This window comes from Macadamia integrifolia, chromosome 9 (assembly GCF_013358625.1).
Source record: "Macadamia integrifolia cultivar HAES 741 chromosome 9, SCU_Mint_v3, whole genome shotgun sequence".
Taxonomy (NCBI): Eukaryota; Viridiplantae; Streptophyta; class Magnoliopsida; order Proteales; family Proteaceae; genus Macadamia; species Macadamia integrifolia.
The window spans coordinates 14,155,093-14,176,233 of record NC_056565.1 but is presented as its reverse complement, the minus strand read 5'-3'; the positions used below and the strand labels follow the sequence as shown (position 1 = coordinate 14,176,233).

The window sequence follows — 21,141 nt, the reverse complement described above, 5'->3', positions numbered from 1 at the left end:
CAGCTTATCTTAGAATTGCAAGTCAAGTTCTTCCTCTTGATAATAGTTTTTCAACAATCGAGTAATGCGAGGAATCTATCCTTTCAACTCTTTGAATGAATCGGAATTTCTAATACTTTAACACACTTTTTCTCTTTATTTGGGGTTAAGGTTTTACAAAACCTTTCTTTAAGTACACAAGTACGGAGAGGGATTGGTTGCCTTGTTTGATTAGGATTCAATTTTTCTTTTGTGTGTGGTACTAGGGTCCATATCCAAGCTTGTTACTAATAGTGAAAAATTAGAATCATAGAGGGATTCTATCTTTACTATTATGAGTGACAATATAATCCAATCATATCTTATTCACTTCCATAAAAAAGATAATTACCATTTAATATTTCCAAATATTGTCATGCATAATTAAACTTTTTAATTTGCATATAAGAACATCTACTTTTTCAATATCACATAATGAATTATAGGGCATGTAATTTAATGTTGTCTAGCCCCAATTCACTGTATATATTTGTTTCAGAAATTCTATGATCGCGATGGACACAGAAAAATATTTTAAATAAAAATTAATAAATAAAATATTATTTTCATATCAGAAAATAATTTCATAAACCATTTACAAAAATGACATCGGTATCAGATTTTTGTCCAATCAAGTACAAACATTTTCTCTTCTCGATATTTTCCAATTAAAGTAGTGGATCTCATGTTGACGATCTCTTCCATTAACCATGTAAGACCGCGTGTCCAGTTTACCGATATATAGTCCGTTAGACGTCAACCATTGGTTTACCAAAAACACGTGATACAAAACTGTAACAAATAGGATCTCTCAGGTCAAAGGTCAAATGATGGATACGAATCTCATTCTCATACAACTAGCAGTAATACGTGCGAGATTCTTGTGAGATTCTTATCAAATTATTTTCTATACTCACACGGTATGTATTCTTACATCTCTTGTGATATATAATGTAACAACTATTTGAATAGGATGTCTAGTCCTATCCCTAGTCGAAATAATTTTAGATGAAAACCAATAAAACAATTTATAAGTCTGATAAATAAATATCATGCATAAATAAAAATAATAGGATTAATAATAAACCAGGTTTGATAGAGATACATATCCAATGGAAACAAGAGTTTGTCGTTTGCTTTTTTTCATTAGCTTCGAGAGGTATATGACAAAACTAATTTTAAACCGTAGAAAATAAAAATATTTTTAAAACTCCGTTTTAAACGCATTTTTATTAATAGATTTCTTGACTTCGATTGTAGGCTTTTCCCAACATAGACCCACAACTTCACGGGTTTTCGTGACACTTATCAAGACTCGTACTACATAGAAATAGATATTCATTACCGAAGCTCGAGTCTGCGACTTGACTGTGACTTCTTTTTCCTTGTTTTTCTTAAGCACAGGCTTTCATGGCGGATACAATTGCATCCCCTCTCATTTCTTCCCTGTACGAGAGACTTTCTTCTCTCTGTAGTTTTTCTTCCAGTAAAGAGTTGAGGATGCTTCGACGCGCGCTTATTGATCTACAACCCTTTGTTATCGACGCAGAGAGTCGCCGTGTAGAGAACGAAGCAATGAAGTATTGGCTAATTGAGGTCAAAGAGGCAGCTTTTGAAGCTGAAAATCTAGTGGACGAATTCGAATTGTTGTTTCTGAGGAATAAGGTAAGCAATTTATTTTCCTTCAGAGAAAACCCTCTTGTAATTCGTTCCAAAATTGAAGATAAGATCATGAATGTCAGGAAGATATTGGATGAAATTCTTGAGAGGAGGGTGAAGCTCCATTCTGCAACAAAGGATGTTGAGGAAGGACTACCCTGTTATCCAATAGGACGCAATACGGGGTCCTGTTGCGTTGGAACTGTAGTTTTTGGAAGGGGTGATGAAATGGAGAGGGTAGTGGCTTGGTTACTATCTGTTTTGTATGAGAAAATCTCTGTATTGCCCATTGTTGGTATTGGGGGGCTTGGGAAGACGACCCTTGCTCAGATAGTTTACAATGATCATCGGGTGTGTCAACACTTTGAGTCTAGAGTTTGGGTATCAGTGGGTGAAGCTTTTGATGTGGCACAAATTGGGAAAGATATTATAGAATCTGTAACTGGGAGAGCATTTAATCTTTCGGGTATGGAGTCAGTGGGATCTTCACTTTTAAATTTACTGGCTGGGAGAAGATTCTTGATTGTGTTTGATGATGTTTGGAATGAAGACCTTGAGAAGTGGAACCTATTGGAATCTTGGTTAAGCCGATGTGCTAACGGAAGCAAAATCCTCGTTACTACTCGTAGCGAAAAGGTTGCTGGAATGATGAGCACTACTGCTTTGCTGCGTTTGGGGCTTTTATCAGATTATGATTGTTGGTCTTTGTTTAGGCATCAGGCGTTTATTGACACTGATGTTGAGGGTTTCTTTGAAATTGGCAAGAAAGCTGTTTCAGAGTGTAAAGGTTTGCCTTTAGCAGTGAAATCTCTTGGTACTCTAGTGAGCTCCAGAAGAGAAGCAGGTACGTGGTTGTCTGTCATAGCTACCAACATGTTTACATTACAAACAGTTGATGAGTGTATTTTGCCAGTTCTGAAATTGAGCTATTATCATTTGCCATCACATCTGAAGCAATGCTTCGCGTACTGTTCAATATTTCCGAAGGATTATGCCATCAACAAAGAGAAGCTGATCCAGTTATGGATGGCTGAAGGTTTCATCCAATCACCTCAAGGAAGTAGAACTTTGGAGGATGTTGGGAATGATTATATCGTGGATTTGCTGCAACGGTCATTCTTTATAGATGTAAAAGAAGACGATTTAGGTAATATGACTGAGTTCAAGATGCATGTTTTTATTCATGAGCTCGCACAATCTGTTTCAAGGATGGGATCCTCAATTGTAGAGGCTGGATTTGTAGGAAAGATATCTGAATCTGTATGTCATGCCTCCTTGATTTGTGATTCCAGTTTGTCTACTATTCCAGAAGCATTGGGCAAAGATAAAAATCTACGGACGTTGCTTCTATTATCTGCTAAGGACATAAGTAGGATCCCTTCAAATGCGTTCTTAAACTTTAGATGGCTACGGGTTTTAGACTTGAGTCGAACTGGCATTGGAAAGCTGTCCACTTCCATTGGTACCCTGGAACATTTAAGGTACCTTGACCTCTCTCACACCCATATTAAAACTCTGCCAGAATCTGTTGTCTCTCTGAGGTATTTGCAGACACTGAAACTTGCAGGTTGTTGTTGTCTAAAGGAGTTACCGGAAGATATAAAAGAAATGACCAACCTCAGGCATCTTGATATTTGGTTGTGCAGTATATTATCTCGAATGCCATCAGGAATTGGGCAACTAAGTTCCCTTCAGACATTGTCAACATTTATTTTGGATCAGAAAAATCGGTGTACCGTAGCAGAGCTGGGTAACCTCAACATTCGAGATAAATTAGAGATTAAGAATCTTCAGTATTTGAGAAATTTGACAGATGCTAGAGAAGCAAATCTGAAGGATAAGCAAAAACTCCGCTCTTTGGGACTGACATGGGGCAATGACTCTGATGTCAGCTTGGAAAGCTCTTATGCTGTGTTACATTGCCTTCAACCTCCCTCGGACCTTAAAGAGTTGTCTATAAAAGGATATGGCAACATTGAGTTTCCATTGTGGAAGGAGGATACTCTGCTCTTAAATCTTGTAAAGATTTCCCTGATCAATTGCAGAAATTGCAAACTTCTTCCACAACTTGGGAAGCTTCTCTTCCTTAAGGAGCTTTATTTAAAAGGGATGATTGCACTAAAGTCTATTGGCTATGACTTTTATGGGAATGGTGTAATCAGAGGATTCCCTTCATTGGAACAACTTGAGTTTTATGATATGCCTAATTTGGTTGAATGGTTGAGTTTAACTGAAACAGAAGAAGGGTCAAGTTCAACTGCAACAAAAGCATTCCCTTGCCTCAAGACACTTGTGGTGCAAGGATGTCCTAAACTAACCAGCTTACCATTACTTCCAGCTCTTAAAAAGCTGGCACTGTGGAATAGCAGTGAGATGGTACTGTGTTCAGTATCCAAGCAGACCTCACTTTCTTCCCTGGGGATTAATGAATTTGAAGAGATTAGTTCTTTCCCAAAGGGGTCAGGAGAGTTGAGTTCTATCGAGAAACTGACAATTTATAACTGTCAGAATCTCATATATTTGTTAGAGGAGGGATTGCAAGCATTGACCTCTGTTAAACATTTGAGTATACAATACTGTAATAAACTGAACTCTCTGTCCAATGGGTTGAGGTTTCTCGTTTCTCTTCAGAAATTAGTCCTAAAGGAGTGTGAGGAGCTGGCTTTTCTTCCAGAGGTTATGCAAGAGCTACCGAGACTTGAAGAATTAATTATTGATGCCTGCCCAAAGCTGGCTTCGTTGCCAAGTGATATTCAATACCTTACTTCGCTTCAAAACTTGATAATTAGAAAGTGTCCCAATTTGGGATGTTTGCCTATGGGATTTGAAAATCTCTCTCAACTTGAATATCTGTTCATTGCTGGATGTCCACAATTGGAGAGAAGATTAAAGGAGGGAGGTGGAGACTCAGAAATGATAGCTCATATTCCTTGTGTCATTTTTAATGACTGCAATGACCAACAGGGATCAGTGGAGTATTCTGAATCATTGAAGAGCCAGAGGAGTCAGACTTCATTGAAGCATGCCAGCAAGCCTGAGGAATTAATGTCATTGCAGCTTTCCACTGCCAACTCCAAATTTTCTTTCTGGAACAAGATCGGTGCTCCGTTGTATGCTTTAATGCAGAAGGGCAAGGCCCTAGCAGCAAAGCGTTATAGTACTTCATCTGAACCTGTCATTGTGGTTGAGAAATTCATGCTATCACAGCTTTCCCTGGCCACGAAAAACTTCTCATCAGAGTATAAGATCTGGAATGATGCTTATGGAACACTGTACGGGGGCAAGCTTGTTGATGGACGTGAGGTGGCAATTAATAGATGTACTAATGATTCGGGCTTGACAAAATATTTTTCAGAACTCCATTTCTTGTCACGCCATCACCACAAGCATTTGATCAGTCTGGTAGGGTTCTGTAGCGATGGTGGGATTTCTCTTGTATTCAATTACATGGAAAATGGCACACTCTTTGGTCTCCTACATGCTGAGAATAACATCTACAGGGGTATCAGTTCTTTTAATTCTTGGCCAATGAGGATCAAGATTTCATTAGATGCTGCAAGAGGGATTGAATTCCTTCACAAGTATGCTGACCCACCCTTGATTCATAGAGACATCAGGTCTTCCAACATTTGGCTTGATGCAAATTGGACAGCGAAACTATCTGGTTTTCATCTCGCAATGAATGTGTCAGAAGAAGACTCAGAACTCGAGGTTTTTCCCGTGGCAGGAACACTCGGGTACATTGATCCTGAGTATGCAATTCAGGGTTTTCTGACAATGAAAAGTGATGTATATAGTTTTGGAATAGTGTTGCTTGAACTTTTGACGGGCAGGAACGTACATAAATTCTTTGACGATCAAGAACCAACAATAGAGTTAGCTTTGCAAAAGATTTTAGCAGGAGAGCTGGACACAGTGTTGGATGCAAGAGTACGGATACCAGGAACAAATGAGGCCGTTGCACTGGATCTGGTGGCAGATACGGCAGTTCAGTGTGTGAATAAAAAGGGGGAGGAGCGGCCCACAATAACGGGTGTCCTTGCCAATTTGGAGAAGGCTCTGGCTCTCTGCAATGGCAGACAGGGCACCCATGACAGAGCAGTCAGCCATGGCAGCCATGGTAGACAGGTCAGCCATGGCAGCCACGGTAGTATCTCTTCCTCCCTTAGTGGTAGATAAATTGGCATGTTTCTGAATTAAAATGAAAGAAATTTTTTGTAAGGCTTCAGACCTCTTCTTTTACAGTTTATTTTTTATTTTCTCGGTTCCCCTTTCTTTTGTAGTTGTGGGGGGTTTCTGTTCATTCCCTGAGGCTGCACTTTTGGTATTCTCCTATTATTTTCAATAGAAGGATTATGAAAGAGAAGTATCAACAGTGTGTTCTGAGCCATCAACACTCCCTTTTGCCTCCTTTTCTGACTCATATATATCATTTTAGTTCTTGCAATCTACATTTTAAGGACTCTGGTTTCCAAGCTCCTTTTCTTGGCTTGCTTTGTGGACTTATATATCACCTGATAATAATTCTTTTTTCCATTTTTTATCCTTCCTCTTGAATGAAATGTTATTAGGATGTTTGTTTGTATGATTGCAGTGGAATTGCTATCTACGTGTTGGTAAGCTCAAAGAAGTATCTTTAAGGATTGACTTATTTAGGTTTATTATCATGGAATTGTTCCATACAAAATGCAGCAGAACCAGGTAATGCACATAATCTCTTCTCCAGAATGTATCATTACAACGTGGGTAATATACTAATATATGCTTTTTTGATCCTATTATCAAAATTAGTCAAAAATGTTTGTTGTTTAGAAACCCAATCAATTCTTCTTTACTACTTTTTTTTGTTGTGTAATTGAACTTTCTCCTGGGGTAAACAATCTCTTCTAATTCATGGAAAGAGAAACTCTGTAAAACCTGAATACATATTTTATCAGTGAAGCTCTCAGAATCCCAGTACATGTCCGGGTTGGCAGGAACAGTAGGGTACACTAATCCTGAGTATTTGACTCTTTAAGATTTTCTAATGGTAGTCTCTTGTGCATAAGATTTTCGCAACAGGGGAGCTGCGCAAGTTGGATGGAAAGGTATGCATACCAGAAATGTAGAATCAGTGGAGTTGGCATATGGAGGTTCTATTACACCCATGTTTTTTTTTTGGTAGGGTACATACACCATGTTCAGACTTCAGAGAACACATGAATATTCCTAGGTTTACGTGGCTTCAGTGCCCAGTGGTGAAATGATACCCCCACCTTTGTAAAATCCTACCCTGTTGATATCTATGTGCATCCCCTCGTTGGCCCCCGCACCAAGAAAGCGACCAACCTTTGTATATGCAAATGATAGGACCTTCTAGGTTAAGGAATCGCGACAGCATTCAAATCCCTAGGAACATGAGAGAAAATACATTGTTCAAAATAGGAGGTTAAGTACCACATTCTACCTCACCAGTATTTTTTGTGCAACAGCCCAGTTATATGAGGAGCACTTCAGTTTTTTTTTTTTTTCTTTTCTTTTTCGGTATGACACTTTAGTTTTTAATGGAAAGGTGCATTTACGATGCATCTGAAAAATGGTGGTGGTAGTGGTACCCATGAAAAATTTAAAACATGACCGCTGAAAAATGTATTTACAATACATCTGAAAAAAAAAAAAGTAGGGATCATGCTTTGATGGAGAAATGTATTTACGAGATATCGGGGATTAAAAAGGAAAAAAAAAAGAGGACAGGACCACCTTATATTTGTTTGTCCAAATTGGGTTTTTAAGGAGTCATTGTGGTCGCCGGGTCTTGGCGACAATTTAAGTAATACTTTTCAACACACAAAAACTAGAAGAAAGAGGAAAGAGGAAAACCAATTAATTCTTGTTAGGTGGATGTTTACTTTTCTTTTGTCATGCTAACCTTTTTTTTTTTTTTGGGGGGGGGTGGTGTGTGGAGGGGAGAGGAACCAACAACTCAACCAGACCCGAAATAGGAGAGAAAATAAAACAGGAGGATCTAAATCCTTCCTTTTGGAGCTTCTTGTTCTCGGTTTTCTTTTGTACTTGGCCAAAGCAGTTGTTGGATTAAGAGAGACCTCTTCTTTCATTGATGGTGTCCTATAAATGGCCGAGTTCTACCATTTTCATTTAATCACTTGCCACGGAGTCCGAATCATTGATCATTCTACGATAATTCTTCCCTTTAATATCCAGATGTATCTGAAATGACTTAAATATTTGAATTGCTAGTTGCTACCACGGTTTTAAACTTTGACAAGTATAGAACTTACCTTTTCAGGTATATTCTTTTGCAGGCTTGACAACTCAACACCAGGATTCCAGGTCTGTGCAAACCAGCAATTTCTTTTTGGGAAAACTATATGATTACTCACTTTTGGGTTTGTTTTTACAAAATTATCCAACTTATGTTTCAGTTGACAAAAATACACAAAATTATGTTTGTGTTTACAAAACTACCCAAAACAGTACCCTCCCTCACCACATATATTTTTTTGACATTTTTACCCCTTACTTTCATTTCCTTCTCTTGCCATCATTGGCTACTACCAAGCCGGCAACTTTAAGATACTCGGCGTCACCCATGCGCCCAAGTCCGAGTCCTCACCCTTCCACCCCTGTTGTCTCTGCTATGCAGTCTCCAAGTGTGCTGCCCATTGGTGCATCGTGAACCACCGCAAGGTCTATGACTTCTATGCCTGTAATGACATCCTCTTCCCCCACTGTGGCAAGAATTTCGGCAATCAAATAGCACAGAGATTGTGAAGAATGAAAGGTGCAATCTCGTTACACTGGGAGAGGAATAACCTTTATACTATTGAGTTACATGATCCCAAAAGCTTCGAAACGTTTTGAGATATCATCATCGTCTATCAAGGTTTTTCATTCCACGATGGAGGAGATGACCTCTCTATTGACTGCACAAACTAGGTTCAAGCAACCCGAGAAGAAATCAGAAGAAGAATTCCGATTTGAGATGGAAAAACACTCACTTATCTCTCTGAAAACAAGAGATGGCCTATTTTGTTTCAGTTGGGAAAACAGGGGGAAGTTAATTTCTCTATATTTTATCAGAAAATTCTCTCTCTCTCTCTCTCTCTCTCTCTCTCTCTCTCTCTCTCTCTCTCTCTCTCTCTCTCTCTCTCTCTCGGTTGAACTAGAAAAACAGGGTTCCACTGTATCTCCCTTTCTTTGGGTTAAATTAGAAAAAATAGGGTTCCACTGTCTCTCCCTTTGTCGATCTCCCTTGATTTTTTTTTTATTTTTTTTTTTGGGGGAAACCAGCAATTTCTTTTTGGGAAAACTATATGATTACTCACTTTTGGGTTTGTTTTTACAAAATTATCCAACTTATGTTTCAGTTGACAAAAATACACAAAATTATGTTTGTGTTTACAAAACTATCCAAAAGAGTACCCTCCCTCACCACATATATTTTTTTGACATTTTTACCCCTTATTTTCATTTCCTTCCCTTGCCATCATTGGCTACTACCAAGCCGGCAATTTCAAGTTAAGTACTACTGTGGGTTCAAAGCTGATAGAAAAATAGGTTTCCACTCTCTCCCTTGATTTTTTTTTTTTTTTTTTTTTGTTCATATTCTTCTATCAGCTTTGAACCCACAGTAGTACTTAACTAATTTCTGAACAAGATTAACATGGACTTAGATTTTTGACATACAAAATCTGTAAAAATAAACAATGGCAGAGTTACAGGGGCGGGATTGTAAGGTGGGGAAGGTCGCCAAGAGCGTTCGAGCTTTGGTTGATATCATTGACCGCAAGTTCACTTATTAGGTCATTTTCTTTTCCATTTCCGCTCATGTCGATCTCCAAGAATAGAGCTTTTAGCAAAATGTCACTTCTTTAGTAGTCGAGCTCAAGGATCTTCAGAGTCGCTTTGCTTCCTAAGAAAAATCATTTGCAGGAGTAGCTCAAACGAGGCAGCCATGTATGTAATTCAATGGGACGGGTAGGAGAGGGGCGACTGTGAGTAGAGGCAGAGTTGGAAGGATAGGAGAGTAATAAGGGCAGGATCGTGTGGGGTGCGGTAGGCTGATGGTGGTGATGATAATAGTGCTCAAACGAGGCAGCCATGTATGTAATTCAATGGGACGGGTAGGAGAGGGGCGACTGTGAGTAGAGGCAGAGTTGGAAGGATAGGAGAGTAATAAGGGCAGGATCGTGTGGGGTGCGGTAGGCTGATGGTGGTGATGATAATAGTGCTCAAACGAGGCAGCCATGTATGTAATTCAATGGGACGGGTAGGAGAGGGGCGACTGTGAGTAGAGGCAGAGTTGGAAGGATAGGAGAGTAATAAGGGCAGGATCGTGTGGGGTGCGGTAGGCTGATGGTGGTGATGATAATAGTGGCAATGGTAACAGCAGCGTGGTTGTATCAATAGTAGTGGTAGTGGCACCAACATCCCTGCTGGGTGTACATGTTGATCATAGAAGCGGAGGTGGATATAACTAGGGTACATATGTCAAAAAATGTAAATGAGAGAGGGAGAGGCTATTTTATGTATTTTTGCAATACCCAAACTCGAGTTGGGCAATTTAGTTATCACAAACATCAAGTGGGAAATTTTGTGAATGAAAACCTGATTTTGAGTAATCTTGTAATTTTCCCTTTCTTTTTCATTTGGGTACTAATGCATTCCTGGAATTTCCAGTATCGTACTTTTGAGGACTTCACAATAAGACACTTAGACCAAGGTGAGGAAGGAACTCTGAATCTAAACAGGGACAATAACATAATTGTCTATTTTATTGACACTGCCTTGAAGCCATAAACAAGGCATGGTAGTTTGATCTCAAAATTTATGGTTACGTTGTCACCATCACCTTTTAACTCACATGCTAACATATCCATTATAATGATTTTATTTTGATTTGACAACCAGGTGGTGAACCATAGATAATTAACCATATAATTGAGATGCCCCAAAGTAAAGGCCACACAACTTTCTGACAGGGGGTAGAACTAAGCATACTAATTGTCAATCTATTAAGGTAATATCCTTTCTAACTTCATTGTGCCTACAATGAGTGATCATAAAATGGATAGCTCTGAATTTCTTTGTTTTTTCGTTGTAAATCAATAGAGAAGAATTAACAGGGTATAGAAACGGGGAAACATGCATCTCTCCACTTCAGATTAATATCCGCATGCATACATTAAGAAGCCAGAGCTGTATGGTCTCCCCGAGCCAGCAAAAGCAGATACAAAGAGAGTAAAAGAGTACCAAAATTGGGAGAAAAAAGGGAAAATCATTCTTGAGATGCTCCACCATTTGTCGTTGCATCCATGGCCTCTGGTTCTCCAGATTCATCTGCTTTGTCACCCTTCTTACCTGCAAAACATTGAAGTGCATTCTCGTCGTGAAAATTTTTCATGGCTGGTGGGATACTAATAACACAGGGAAGCGAGCTCACAGGCTCAGCCAGTGCAAGATACTAACCAAAAAGAGAACAACGTCGCAAACTATTTAAATTCAAAAATTAAAAATGTACGAGAGTTTTTGAATTAAAAAAAAAAAAAAAACATGATATATGACAGAAATGTGCTTAAGTTTACTAGACCAACTTCAGGGAAGGGATTATATTAATACCCAACTCAGCAAAGTCTGAAGAGCAAAAGTCAATTAATTTTTGAGTAGATAAACACCTCCCTTGTCATTTTCATTTGCAAGGGGGCTGCCTGATTGTCTGCTCGATAGGTAAGGAATCCCGAGGAAAAAAAAAAAAAAGAGAATGAAAATACCAAGTTACTTGCACCAAACAACCTTACCTAGCAGATAAAAGCAAAGAACTCAAGAAAATGGCTTCATTTGTTAAGATGCAGGATATTAAAACCTCTCTTGCTATTTCCATTTGCAAGGGGCGGACTGATTATCTCTCCACATGTTTCAAAACTCTTAAAAAATGATGATTGGACACTTGAACCAGCTCATACCACTTGGCTAATCAATGAACATGAAAAATACAATAACGGGAAGATTCCTAGGCATTACAGTTGGACAAATAAGTAAATTTAACACTCGTCCCTGCCCTGACACCCCCCACTCACAAAAAAAAAAATTGTGATGAAATGGGAAACCAGACAAGTTATATCTAAACTCCCTGCGTATTTTCTGGTCTTTTTTTTTTTGGGGTGGGTGGGTTTGGGGGTGGGGTTGTTGGGGTTAAATCCAGTTCAGGTTTTATGACATTTTTTCAACTAAATATACATCTTAATGACCACATTATGTTCACAATCAAATTTCTGCACACCAATCAAATCCGGTCCATCAAATCAGGTGAATTCCAGATTGATACAATTGATACATTAGGTTAAATCTTACATAAACCTACTCTTTCAAAGGGTCCCTGACAACTTACCCTTTTTCTTCTTCCCACCACCTTTCTTCTTTGTCTTTGTACCAAGAGCTAACCAGGCCTTAATCTCAGGGTCATCAATTGTCTTTGCAGGCTGTAGCTCCTGCAGCGCATGGGATGTGATCCGGTCTGACCCATTTGGCATTAACAAAACAGTGAATTTTATATGGGCAACATAATCACCTGCAAAGATTAATAGAAATTGCTCAAGGAAAACTTGAATATGGATGGAACATACAAGCTGCAATATAGATATCTACCGACACCAAAAACTATCAACCATCAACATCAAGAGTGACAGTTTACTAAGACTTCTATTGTGGCAGAATATGCTTACCAGGCTTCTCATGAAGAACAGGATAAGGCTGCAAGAGATCATGGTTCACACATTCCACTAATCCTAGCCGGGCTCTCTTCTCTTCTAGAGCCCTAGTAGAGAAAAGGAAATATACTATGTTACTATGACAAAAAGGCATCAAATTACAAGTAAAAAAGGAGATAAGGTCACAAACCTTGCTGAAAAGGGCATGATGGGGAACTTCTGACTTATTTCACTAAAGATGAACCTCGATGATTTCATTTTCAAGTGATAATTCTTGTCCACAGCTCTCTTGTAAATAGTAGTTTGCCTCTCATCCAACAACTTAGGCTGTAATTTGGCAAGGAAATCATACCACAATTAAGCTACAGTTCATCAGAGCACAAGACTGCTGTATGGTTAACAGCAGCTCACTTACCTTTCCCTCACCAGTGCTGGTCACTATATCAATTGCATAGACTTCATTCTCCTCAAATTCAGCATCATCAACTCTTGTATCAGGGCTGGAAATACTTAATATGACTTTGTTCCCATCGATCACAAACTGCTTTAGCTGATGACTGAGAACACCTTCAACAATCTTGCAGTCATAAGCAGCAGCAACCTTCTGAATAGCTTCTGCAACATCTTTATTCTGCTCAAAGTCGGAAACACTAGTGAATTGACAAATTCATGCTTTAGCAATTTGTCATGGTACAATACAACAACTAACTATAGTAATAATGATATTAACAATAAATGTTAAAAGAACTCATATAGTGCATAAGAATCCTAATAGCAAACAAGCAAACCCATTCACCCAATCAATGCAGAAAATGACACAATAATACGTGGGAAAATAGTCACTCCACAAGAAATGAGCTTATCTTAGTTTCAATAACCTTAAAATTTCTTTCAGAAAATAATTACTTCTCTGTCAGATGTGAACATTGGGCAATCTACCTCAACGAGTCAAATGATCAAAAAGTCTTGGTTGAGAATGAAAGCAAGCGTTCCTTTATGCCAGACATTACTCAAGAGCAAGAATTGTGTCTTATGATCCATCTCACAACTAGCTGAAGTTCCAATAACCAGCTTCCACTCATGAGATTGAGTACCTTCCTGTTTGATTACTTATTTTGAGACAGAGAAACCTTAATTAATAATTATATGCCTTTCACCTCCACTGGGACAGTAAAACATTTACTCGACCAACACCATCTCATTATAAGGAAACACTTCTGGATAGACAATCCATTCTAGGTAACCTACCCTTATCATAAATTAACTCTCCTTTCAAAGATGCCCTCATTCCACATTTGCTCAGTAGTTATAGACCCACTGGATAAGCCAACGGAACTACCACAAAAAAAGGAAACAATGACCACCTAGAAAAATAAGCCAAAGGAAATATCAACTTCCTTATCAACAGTCTACTCACAGGAGGGAGACACTATTTGCTATGCACACTGGTCTTGCCTGGGCCTACTGCACCTTGTCAGAAAACTGTTCTCATTATGGTTACTAACCAGGAGCATCATGCTAGAGGCACAAGTCAAGGACAAATCTACCATAGGATCAGTTGTTTAACTTGCTCATAGTTACTTACAAAGCATGTAGACTTTATTACAAGAATAAACATGGGATATAGAATTTGTCAGTATATCAGAGTAACCATGATCTAACTGCCATCAGGTAATAGAAGATAATTATAACATGTTGCAAGTAATTTTGGCTCAAGACATGATCCACACCATTTCACAAGTGCCTTTTCCCAGGCCTAAAATACTCACACAGAATGTACTCAGTTCAATAGTGTAGTTCGTTCCCCAAACAGCCACTGTGGCACCTCTTTGTACAAAACTGGTAAAAAAAAAATTCTTAGAAAACCCCCTGCCCCAAAAAAAGCAAGACATCAAGCATGTGATATCTAAAAGAAAATTCTGTTGAAGAATAAAAGACCCTTCTGAACAGAAGGAACAATGCTTTGACAGGAAATGTTGGCCACAAATGAGTGAGAATCAACAAAAAGATAATTGCTCAACCCCAAGCATTGTAGCCGAATATGTTATAGGCAACAAGGAAAGGAGGAAACCAAAAATAAATTGATCACCTCGGCAAAGTTGCCTTCTTTTAAATCTGTGCAAGAATGCCTTCTGAACTCCCTTGTCATTAATTGTTTTTCACTATTAACAACAGTATATGGAGCATGTCCAACATGATTTTTATTTCAATCCATTAATAGTTCCGCAAATAGCCATTAAGGCATCGCTTGTATAAGACTGTCAAAAAAATTTCTTATAAGAACCAACACCCCCCCCCCAACACCGCAACGTAGAGATATTAGTTGACAAATAGAAGACCCTTCTGAACTGAAAGAACATTGCTTTGACTATCAACAGTTTATGGAGAATGTCCAACATGATTTTTATTTCAATCCATTAATAGTTCCGCAAATAGCCACTAAGGCATTGCTTGTATAAGACTGTCAAAAAAGTTTCTTATAAGAACCAAATCCCCCCCCCACACCGCAAAATAGAGATATTAGTTGACAAATAGAAGACCCTTCTGAACTGAAAGAACATTGCTTTGACAGGACATGTTGGCTACAAATGAGTGAGAATCGACAAAAAGATAATTGGTCAACCCCAAGCATTGTAGCCAAATATGATATAGGCAACAAGGAAAGGAGGAAACCAAAAATAAATTGATCACCTCGGCAAAGTTGCCTTCTTTTAAGGCTGTGCAAGAATGCCTTCTGAACTACTTCTCGTCATTATTTGTTTTTTACGATCAACAGTTTATGGAGAATGTCCAAAATGATTTTTATTTCAATCCATTAATAGTTACAAAAATAGCCACTAAGGCATCTCTTTGTAGAAGACTCATCAAAAAAATTCCTTATGACCACCCCCTCCAAAAAAATCTTAAAAGAACCCCATCCCAAAAAAGAGCAAGACATCAAAAGAAAGTTTAGTTGTGAAATAGAAGACCCTTCTGAACAGAAGAATGCTTTGACAGAGGACATGTTGGCTACAAATGAGTGAGATTTGACAACAAGATAATTGATCAACCCCAAGCATAGTAGCCAAATATGTTATAGGCAACAAGGAAAGGAGGAAACCAAAAATAAATTGATTACCTCGGCAAAGTTGCCTCTTTTAAGCCAGTGTAAGAATGCCTTCTGAACCTCTTACAATTATTTGTTTTTACCATCACCATCACTGTTTGGAGCATATCCAACATGACTTTTGTTTCAATCCCATTACCCAACCATAAAAAGGAAAGGGGACTGTGCTGAAATTTTTTTGCATCAACTTCATTTATGCAGAACCCAAACCAACTCTTCCATTGTTTAACAGTAGTGTCAATCGAAACAGAAGTAGATCAACCATGCACCCAAGATAAGACCTAGTATAGGAAACATGAGAAGAGGGATGCAATTGAACTCCTTGAGAAATACCTTCTCCTCCATATGGACCCATCATAAGTAGACTACTTGAATACACTAGCAGTTCAAGAACAGAAACAGACAAGTGCAGCTTCTTGTTAAATATCCATCCACCATGGAGACATGCATCCTAGGAAATGGAAGCAAGCTCTAACCAGAGAGTATGACAACCTTACCCTGCATTTAGCCACTCAGGTTTCTCATGCTAAAAATCTGTGAAGGCACAAGGCACAACTCGTTCCTATCCGAGTAACTAAGGTAAAAGCCACACTTGGATGTCGGTCGACAGCTCCTCGGTATATTCATTATCTAGGGCATCCCATCTACTTGCATATATATATGCACACACACACACACACACACACATTCTCACCACAAAAACATCACTAATTACAACTGAACCTCCCCCCCTTACCAACCTTACCCTGCATTTAGCCACTCAGGTTTCTCATACTAAAAATCTGTGAAGGAACAAGCTGCACAACTCGTTCCTATCCGAGTAACTAAGGTAAAAGCCACACTTGGATGTCGGTCGACAGCTCCTCGGTATATTCATTATCTAGGATATCCCATCTACTTGCATATACACACACACACATTCTCACCACAAAAACATCACTTACTACAACTGAACCCCCCACCCACCGAAAAAAAAAATCTCTGAATAGTAGGACCAACTAGAGCCTCAGAAAACATGACGCCTTCCACTGCTTTGTGCTAAAGAGAGATATTATCTCAACTCTTAATTCTCAACATAATCCATGGAAAGAATAAGAAATCAGGAACTTAATATAATCAAGGACCAACTAAAGCCAGCAACTCAAAGAATATGAATACCAGAAACACAATGTCATAGTACCAACTAGAGCCAGCCACTCAAGAGTTTTATTCTTGACAAATAACACAAAACAAGGGAAAAAGATAACAGTTGAATGTCTCGTATAAAATTGAGATGTAGAGGTACATGATGCTCTATCAGTGTAACTATGACAAATGAAGCTTCATTGGAGATTTCTCCATAGCATTTTTAAAGTCTTCATCATTTAGAGAAATCATGTCCACTAAAGAAATCAGTAGAGCATTCAGAAGACAAATTTTTTGGTCTATCACGATTCTGTATACCCCTACGAAACAGGGGTGCGAGAGAATTTCCTTTTAAAAAAATTAAAAAATAAAGACTAGACAACATCCATCTATTACAGTTTTCACAATTTTCACCCATCCAAACAAGGGGAGAACACTACATGAAAAATAAGTACCCATATTAACATGTGAAGCAATGCCTTGATTAGGTAAAGGAAAGGAAATATTGGCTGAGTAGGGGCTACATGTATCAATCAACCGAGCCGGATTGACCCAAAAAGTAACGAACCAAACTGTAGCCAAGCACAATATAGGCAACAGGGAAAAAGAGGTAACCAATTCACAGTTGATCACCTTGGCAAAGTTGCCTTTTCCAACTTGCAAGAAATTGCACTTTAAAAATTATTTTTACTCCAAATGTCATTACTTTCTATTATAAAATAATGTGAACTATCAAACACTTTCGAGTACAAAACTAGAACATAGATGAAAACCATCACTAATTAAAAATAAAAAATAAAAATTGAAAGAGCCATTCCCCAATCAGAGTAACTATGACAAAAGCTTCACTTGGGTGTGACCCATGGCTTAGAACAAGTACTCATCATAAGGGCCATCAATCACATATGATAATGCTGGCAAATCCTCTCAGTTTGAGAAAAGAAAAAACCGGAAATATATAAATTTTTGTCAAATTGTATGTGTGGTCAGTGCAAAGAAAAACAAGTGACAAATCTGAGAAATTAGTGCATATGTAAAAACTAAGATGTATAAACAACAAAATCATACCAGTGGTACCACATCAGATTAAATTGCAAGCAAGACACAACACAACTAAAAACACCTTCCATTTTTCTATTCTATATATCACCTACCAAGACTCGACCCTAACATGAATAATTTAAAACAATGGTGCAACTCAACAATTAAAACTAAATGCCCTTAGTAAATTGTACAACTACCATGGAAAGGACCATAAATGGACACAAATCACTTTTTAACAGCAAAAAAAAAAAAAAAATTAAACTGTAAGCCTAATTTTTATTTTCTTGGGGGGCCAGGAGGGCGGGGGAGAGAATGATAACCTGACTCGTGGAAAGAAGCATGTCTGAAACATGCATTTCCTAACTGGACAAAACAGTGCCTAAACTCTCTTTAATTTTCTGGGGGGGAGTGGATTAGGAAAGAAAAAGGAAAACTGTAAAATTAACTTAAACTTCCCTGAAGTAGTTTCAGGTTCTGGAATATATCTAGAAGCAAGAAATACAATTATAACCAGGATCTATTTAGAATTGATAGACACATATTTTGACATATTAAAAGAATGACGGGAGAGAATTCAGATATCTTAGGTCAGAATAGTAAGTTCTGGTCTAGCAAACAGCTTCGTCAGGCCTATCAATTGAACTAAAAAATTGAAAATCTGAGCAGATCTGATAGATGATTTCTAGGCTGCTTATATTTCAAGACAACTTCAAGAACTGAGAAAAATAAGGTAGATATTGATGATCCAATTTCAGAAATAGCGTTAACTACGATGCGGACAGAATTCAGAAGTCAGATTTGAAGGCTAGAAACAATATCTCCAATTAATGAGATTGATATTCAGTGTATTAGAGAAAGATGATGAGAAGAAGGACAATACAAAAAATAAAGGAGAAATGGCACCTTGAAGATGAGAACTAGAAGAAGAAAAAAAAATCGAAACAAAAAATGACAAAGGAACATGACAGCCTATCGGTGTAACTATGACTAGAGCCTCATTTGGGGCATGCTTTAGAGCTTGCTCCCATAGCTTTTAATCAGTTTTCGTCACTTAGACAAATCATGTCCTTAAAAAATCCTATAATATAAAAGCTAGAGAGTAAAAGGCAGAGGACAAGATGCCCCTGTAATTACTGAGGTCCCCAACTTTGCTCGACCAAATCAGTCATTTTCTAATCTGAAATGAACAAAATGAAATTATTGGATTTACAGCAAATTTGATAATTAAGCCGCCCAGTGGCAATTTGTATTCATTAAAGAGCCATCCAATAATCTGTTCAGCTCTCATTAATTGTTATCATCAATGATGTTCTGCAAATTGTGAAAGACATTGCGAACTGATGAACAAAGAAACCAAAAATGTTGAGATTAACAGAACCAAAAAGATTGATATTAACTTGTCATGAGACTCACGTAAATCCACAAAATCAAGCACAACAATGTCGTGATAAAAACTAGTTTTCACTGAGAAACTATACTTCTTAAACCACTTTATGCCATGGCAATGGAAGAGAGTAGCTTGATTATTCCTCTACAAGGGAAACCATGAAAAAGCTCTACACAGGCATTGAATCAAGAACAGAAAACAATAACCAATATATATTCCTAAAACCGACAGCTGTGAAGGGTACTTAAGGGTTCAAAGCCCAATGTCACATCATTAGCAAGGCAGGGGAAAATTCTGAAACAGCAGAGATAACAACACAGAGACAACACACAGTTAAACAACCTAAGCAAAACAGAGAAAATATGCAGTTAACCTATTTATTAGGTTAAAGCTCCTTTAATGCTATTTCATAGATAACCAGCCAATTTTTTTTTCATTTCATATTAAAGCTCAGATTATGAAGCTCTAGTGGGTTACTGGCATATCTATAAGGTGCAAACAGAACATTCTTATCATTAAGAAAATATTTAACCCAATAAAGCACCTGGGGCAAAGAATAAATGGATAAATAAACAAATAAAACTAAACTTGCTCTCCAAACATGAATCAGTTCTTACGTTTTTTCCTGGTCTCACAAGCCGTAGAGCAACTTCAGCAGCAGTATTGGCAGCTGCAATGACATCCCCTGCCCTCCCAGTCACTGGCCCTTCTTGTAGGACATGAGTGTGAGCAACTATAGCAATAAACCCATCTATGTGACATCCCATATCACTGCAATAAACCAAAAAATGCTTCATCTACTTTCCATTCTCAATAAATTAGACAACGCTAACATACAACAGAATGCGGAAAAAAACTTACATCTTCAACATATCACCTTCTTGCAGAACCGTCTCATCACTGGCGAGAGGGGAGAAATGACAAACTGTGTTGTTAATGGAGATGCATGTCGGGAAGGCAACACCCCTCTCGATCTTCTTCTTCACGTTCTTGTACATATTTCCGGATTGCCTGTATGGGCACCGTCAACCGCTCAGTATCATTGAACCTCTTCAGTATAACCACAAGTAACAATAAACAATACAACTATGAAAAAATACAAACTTAACCATGAACAGGCAACGAAAAGGGGTTAGATTAGAAATCTTACTCTCTGATAAAGGCGTCGCCCTTCTCACATACATCTACGACCTTAACGTTTGGTTTGCATTCCGACAATACTAACTGCAACGCCTCTGCAAGTTTTACATTTCTAAAATTCGTCAAGCACTAAATCCAATGAACGATGCACCAATTAAAAAAGATGAAAATAATAACTGATTAGAGATAAAAAATTTAATAACATGCTACACAAATTATCTAATAGTCGTTACTTCTAAATCTATCAATCACAAAACCTAAAACATCAAGTTAACAAAGAAGATAGAGAGAGATGCTAACTATTGACGATCTCAGCAGCACTCTTATATTTGGTAACAACTTCAGGAGAACTGAGATCTAGCTCCTTCTCCTCCTTCGTTTCTTCGTCAGACATCTTAACTAAGCACTAAATCTCCTCTGACTGCGTCAAATAAATCGAAATGAATCAAAAACTATAAAATTCCACTAGATCAGTAACGGAACAGGAAAGAGCTAAGGTACTCCAAATGGAAATTAACACAAGTTACAAGATCAAACCTACAGAGATTCTGCTAACACTTTAGGCGATCGATAAGTAGATGGAAATGTAAAGAGGAAAAGGGTTTTAGTAAGTGGCGACAGTGAAGAGAAGCGAAGCTTTCTCCAGGTCTGGATGATAGCGGATTGCTTCTACTTCTAGGGCAACATGTTGTGATTTATAGAGCAGCATTAGTAACGTTACGAATGGCAATCTTCTATTACCGGGTCGAAACCACCACCATACCCGTAAGAAATCTTGTGCTGTAAATGTAATTAGGGCAGTTTGGAATTAGGACTTAAGATTGTAGATTAATGCTAATAATGCTGTTGTTAGGGTTAAGCTAATCTTGTTGTAACAATTTCCCTTGATAATATGTAAATTATATATGGGTAATTTACAGCGTCACCCCCTGGAGAATGTCACAATTATAAGACCA

At 38.0% G+C, this 21,141-nt stretch overlaps 2 protein-coding genes and 1 non-coding gene across 4 annotated transcripts; 1 reads left to right on the top strand and 2 right to left on the bottom strand.

The window, feature by feature from the left end:
* Positions 1–1,543: 1,543 nt before the first annotated feature.
* Positions 1,544–6,071, top strand: LOC122088268 (putative disease resistance protein RGA3). Its single transcript, XM_042657467.1, has 2 exons — positions 1,544–1,683; positions 1,761–6,071. Exon 2 carries the CDS (start codon positions 1,906–1,908, stop codon positions 5,854–5,856), a length of 3,951 nt encoding a protein of 1,316 aa, XP_042513401.1. The 5' UTR covers positions 1,544–1,683; positions 1,761–1,905; the 3' UTR covers positions 5,857–6,071.
* Positions 6,072–10,668: 4,597 nt separating this feature from the next.
* LOC122090012 (ERBB-3 BINDING PROTEIN 1) lies at positions 10,669–20,883 on the bottom strand. Of its 2 annotated transcripts, none has more exons than XM_042659828.1 (10): positions 20,723–20,883; positions 20,486–20,606; positions 20,196–20,280; positions 19,907–20,056; positions 19,663–19,816; positions 12,799–13,014; positions 12,574–12,710; positions 12,399–12,490; positions 12,065–12,244; positions 10,669–11,037 (listed from the first exon to the last, which is right to left on the bottom strand). In XM_042659828.1, the coding sequence occupies exons 2-10, from the start codon at positions 20,577–20,579 to the stop codon at positions 10,955–10,957; spliced, it is 1,191 nt and encodes a 396-aa protein (XP_042515762.1). In that variant the 5' UTR covers positions 20,580–20,606; positions 20,723–20,883; the 3' UTR covers positions 10,669–10,954. The 2 variants fall into 2 exon arrangements, with proteins under 2 accessions (XP_042515762.1, XP_042515763.1); XM_042659829.1 differs by having other exon boundaries at positions 20,727–20,883.
* LOC122090321 lies at positions 11,245–11,386 on the bottom strand. Its single transcript, XR_006143558.1, has one exon. It is a non-coding gene; the product is annotated as a small nucleolar RNA snoR77 (small nucleolar RNA).
* Positions 20,884–21,141: the final 258 nt, after the last annotated feature.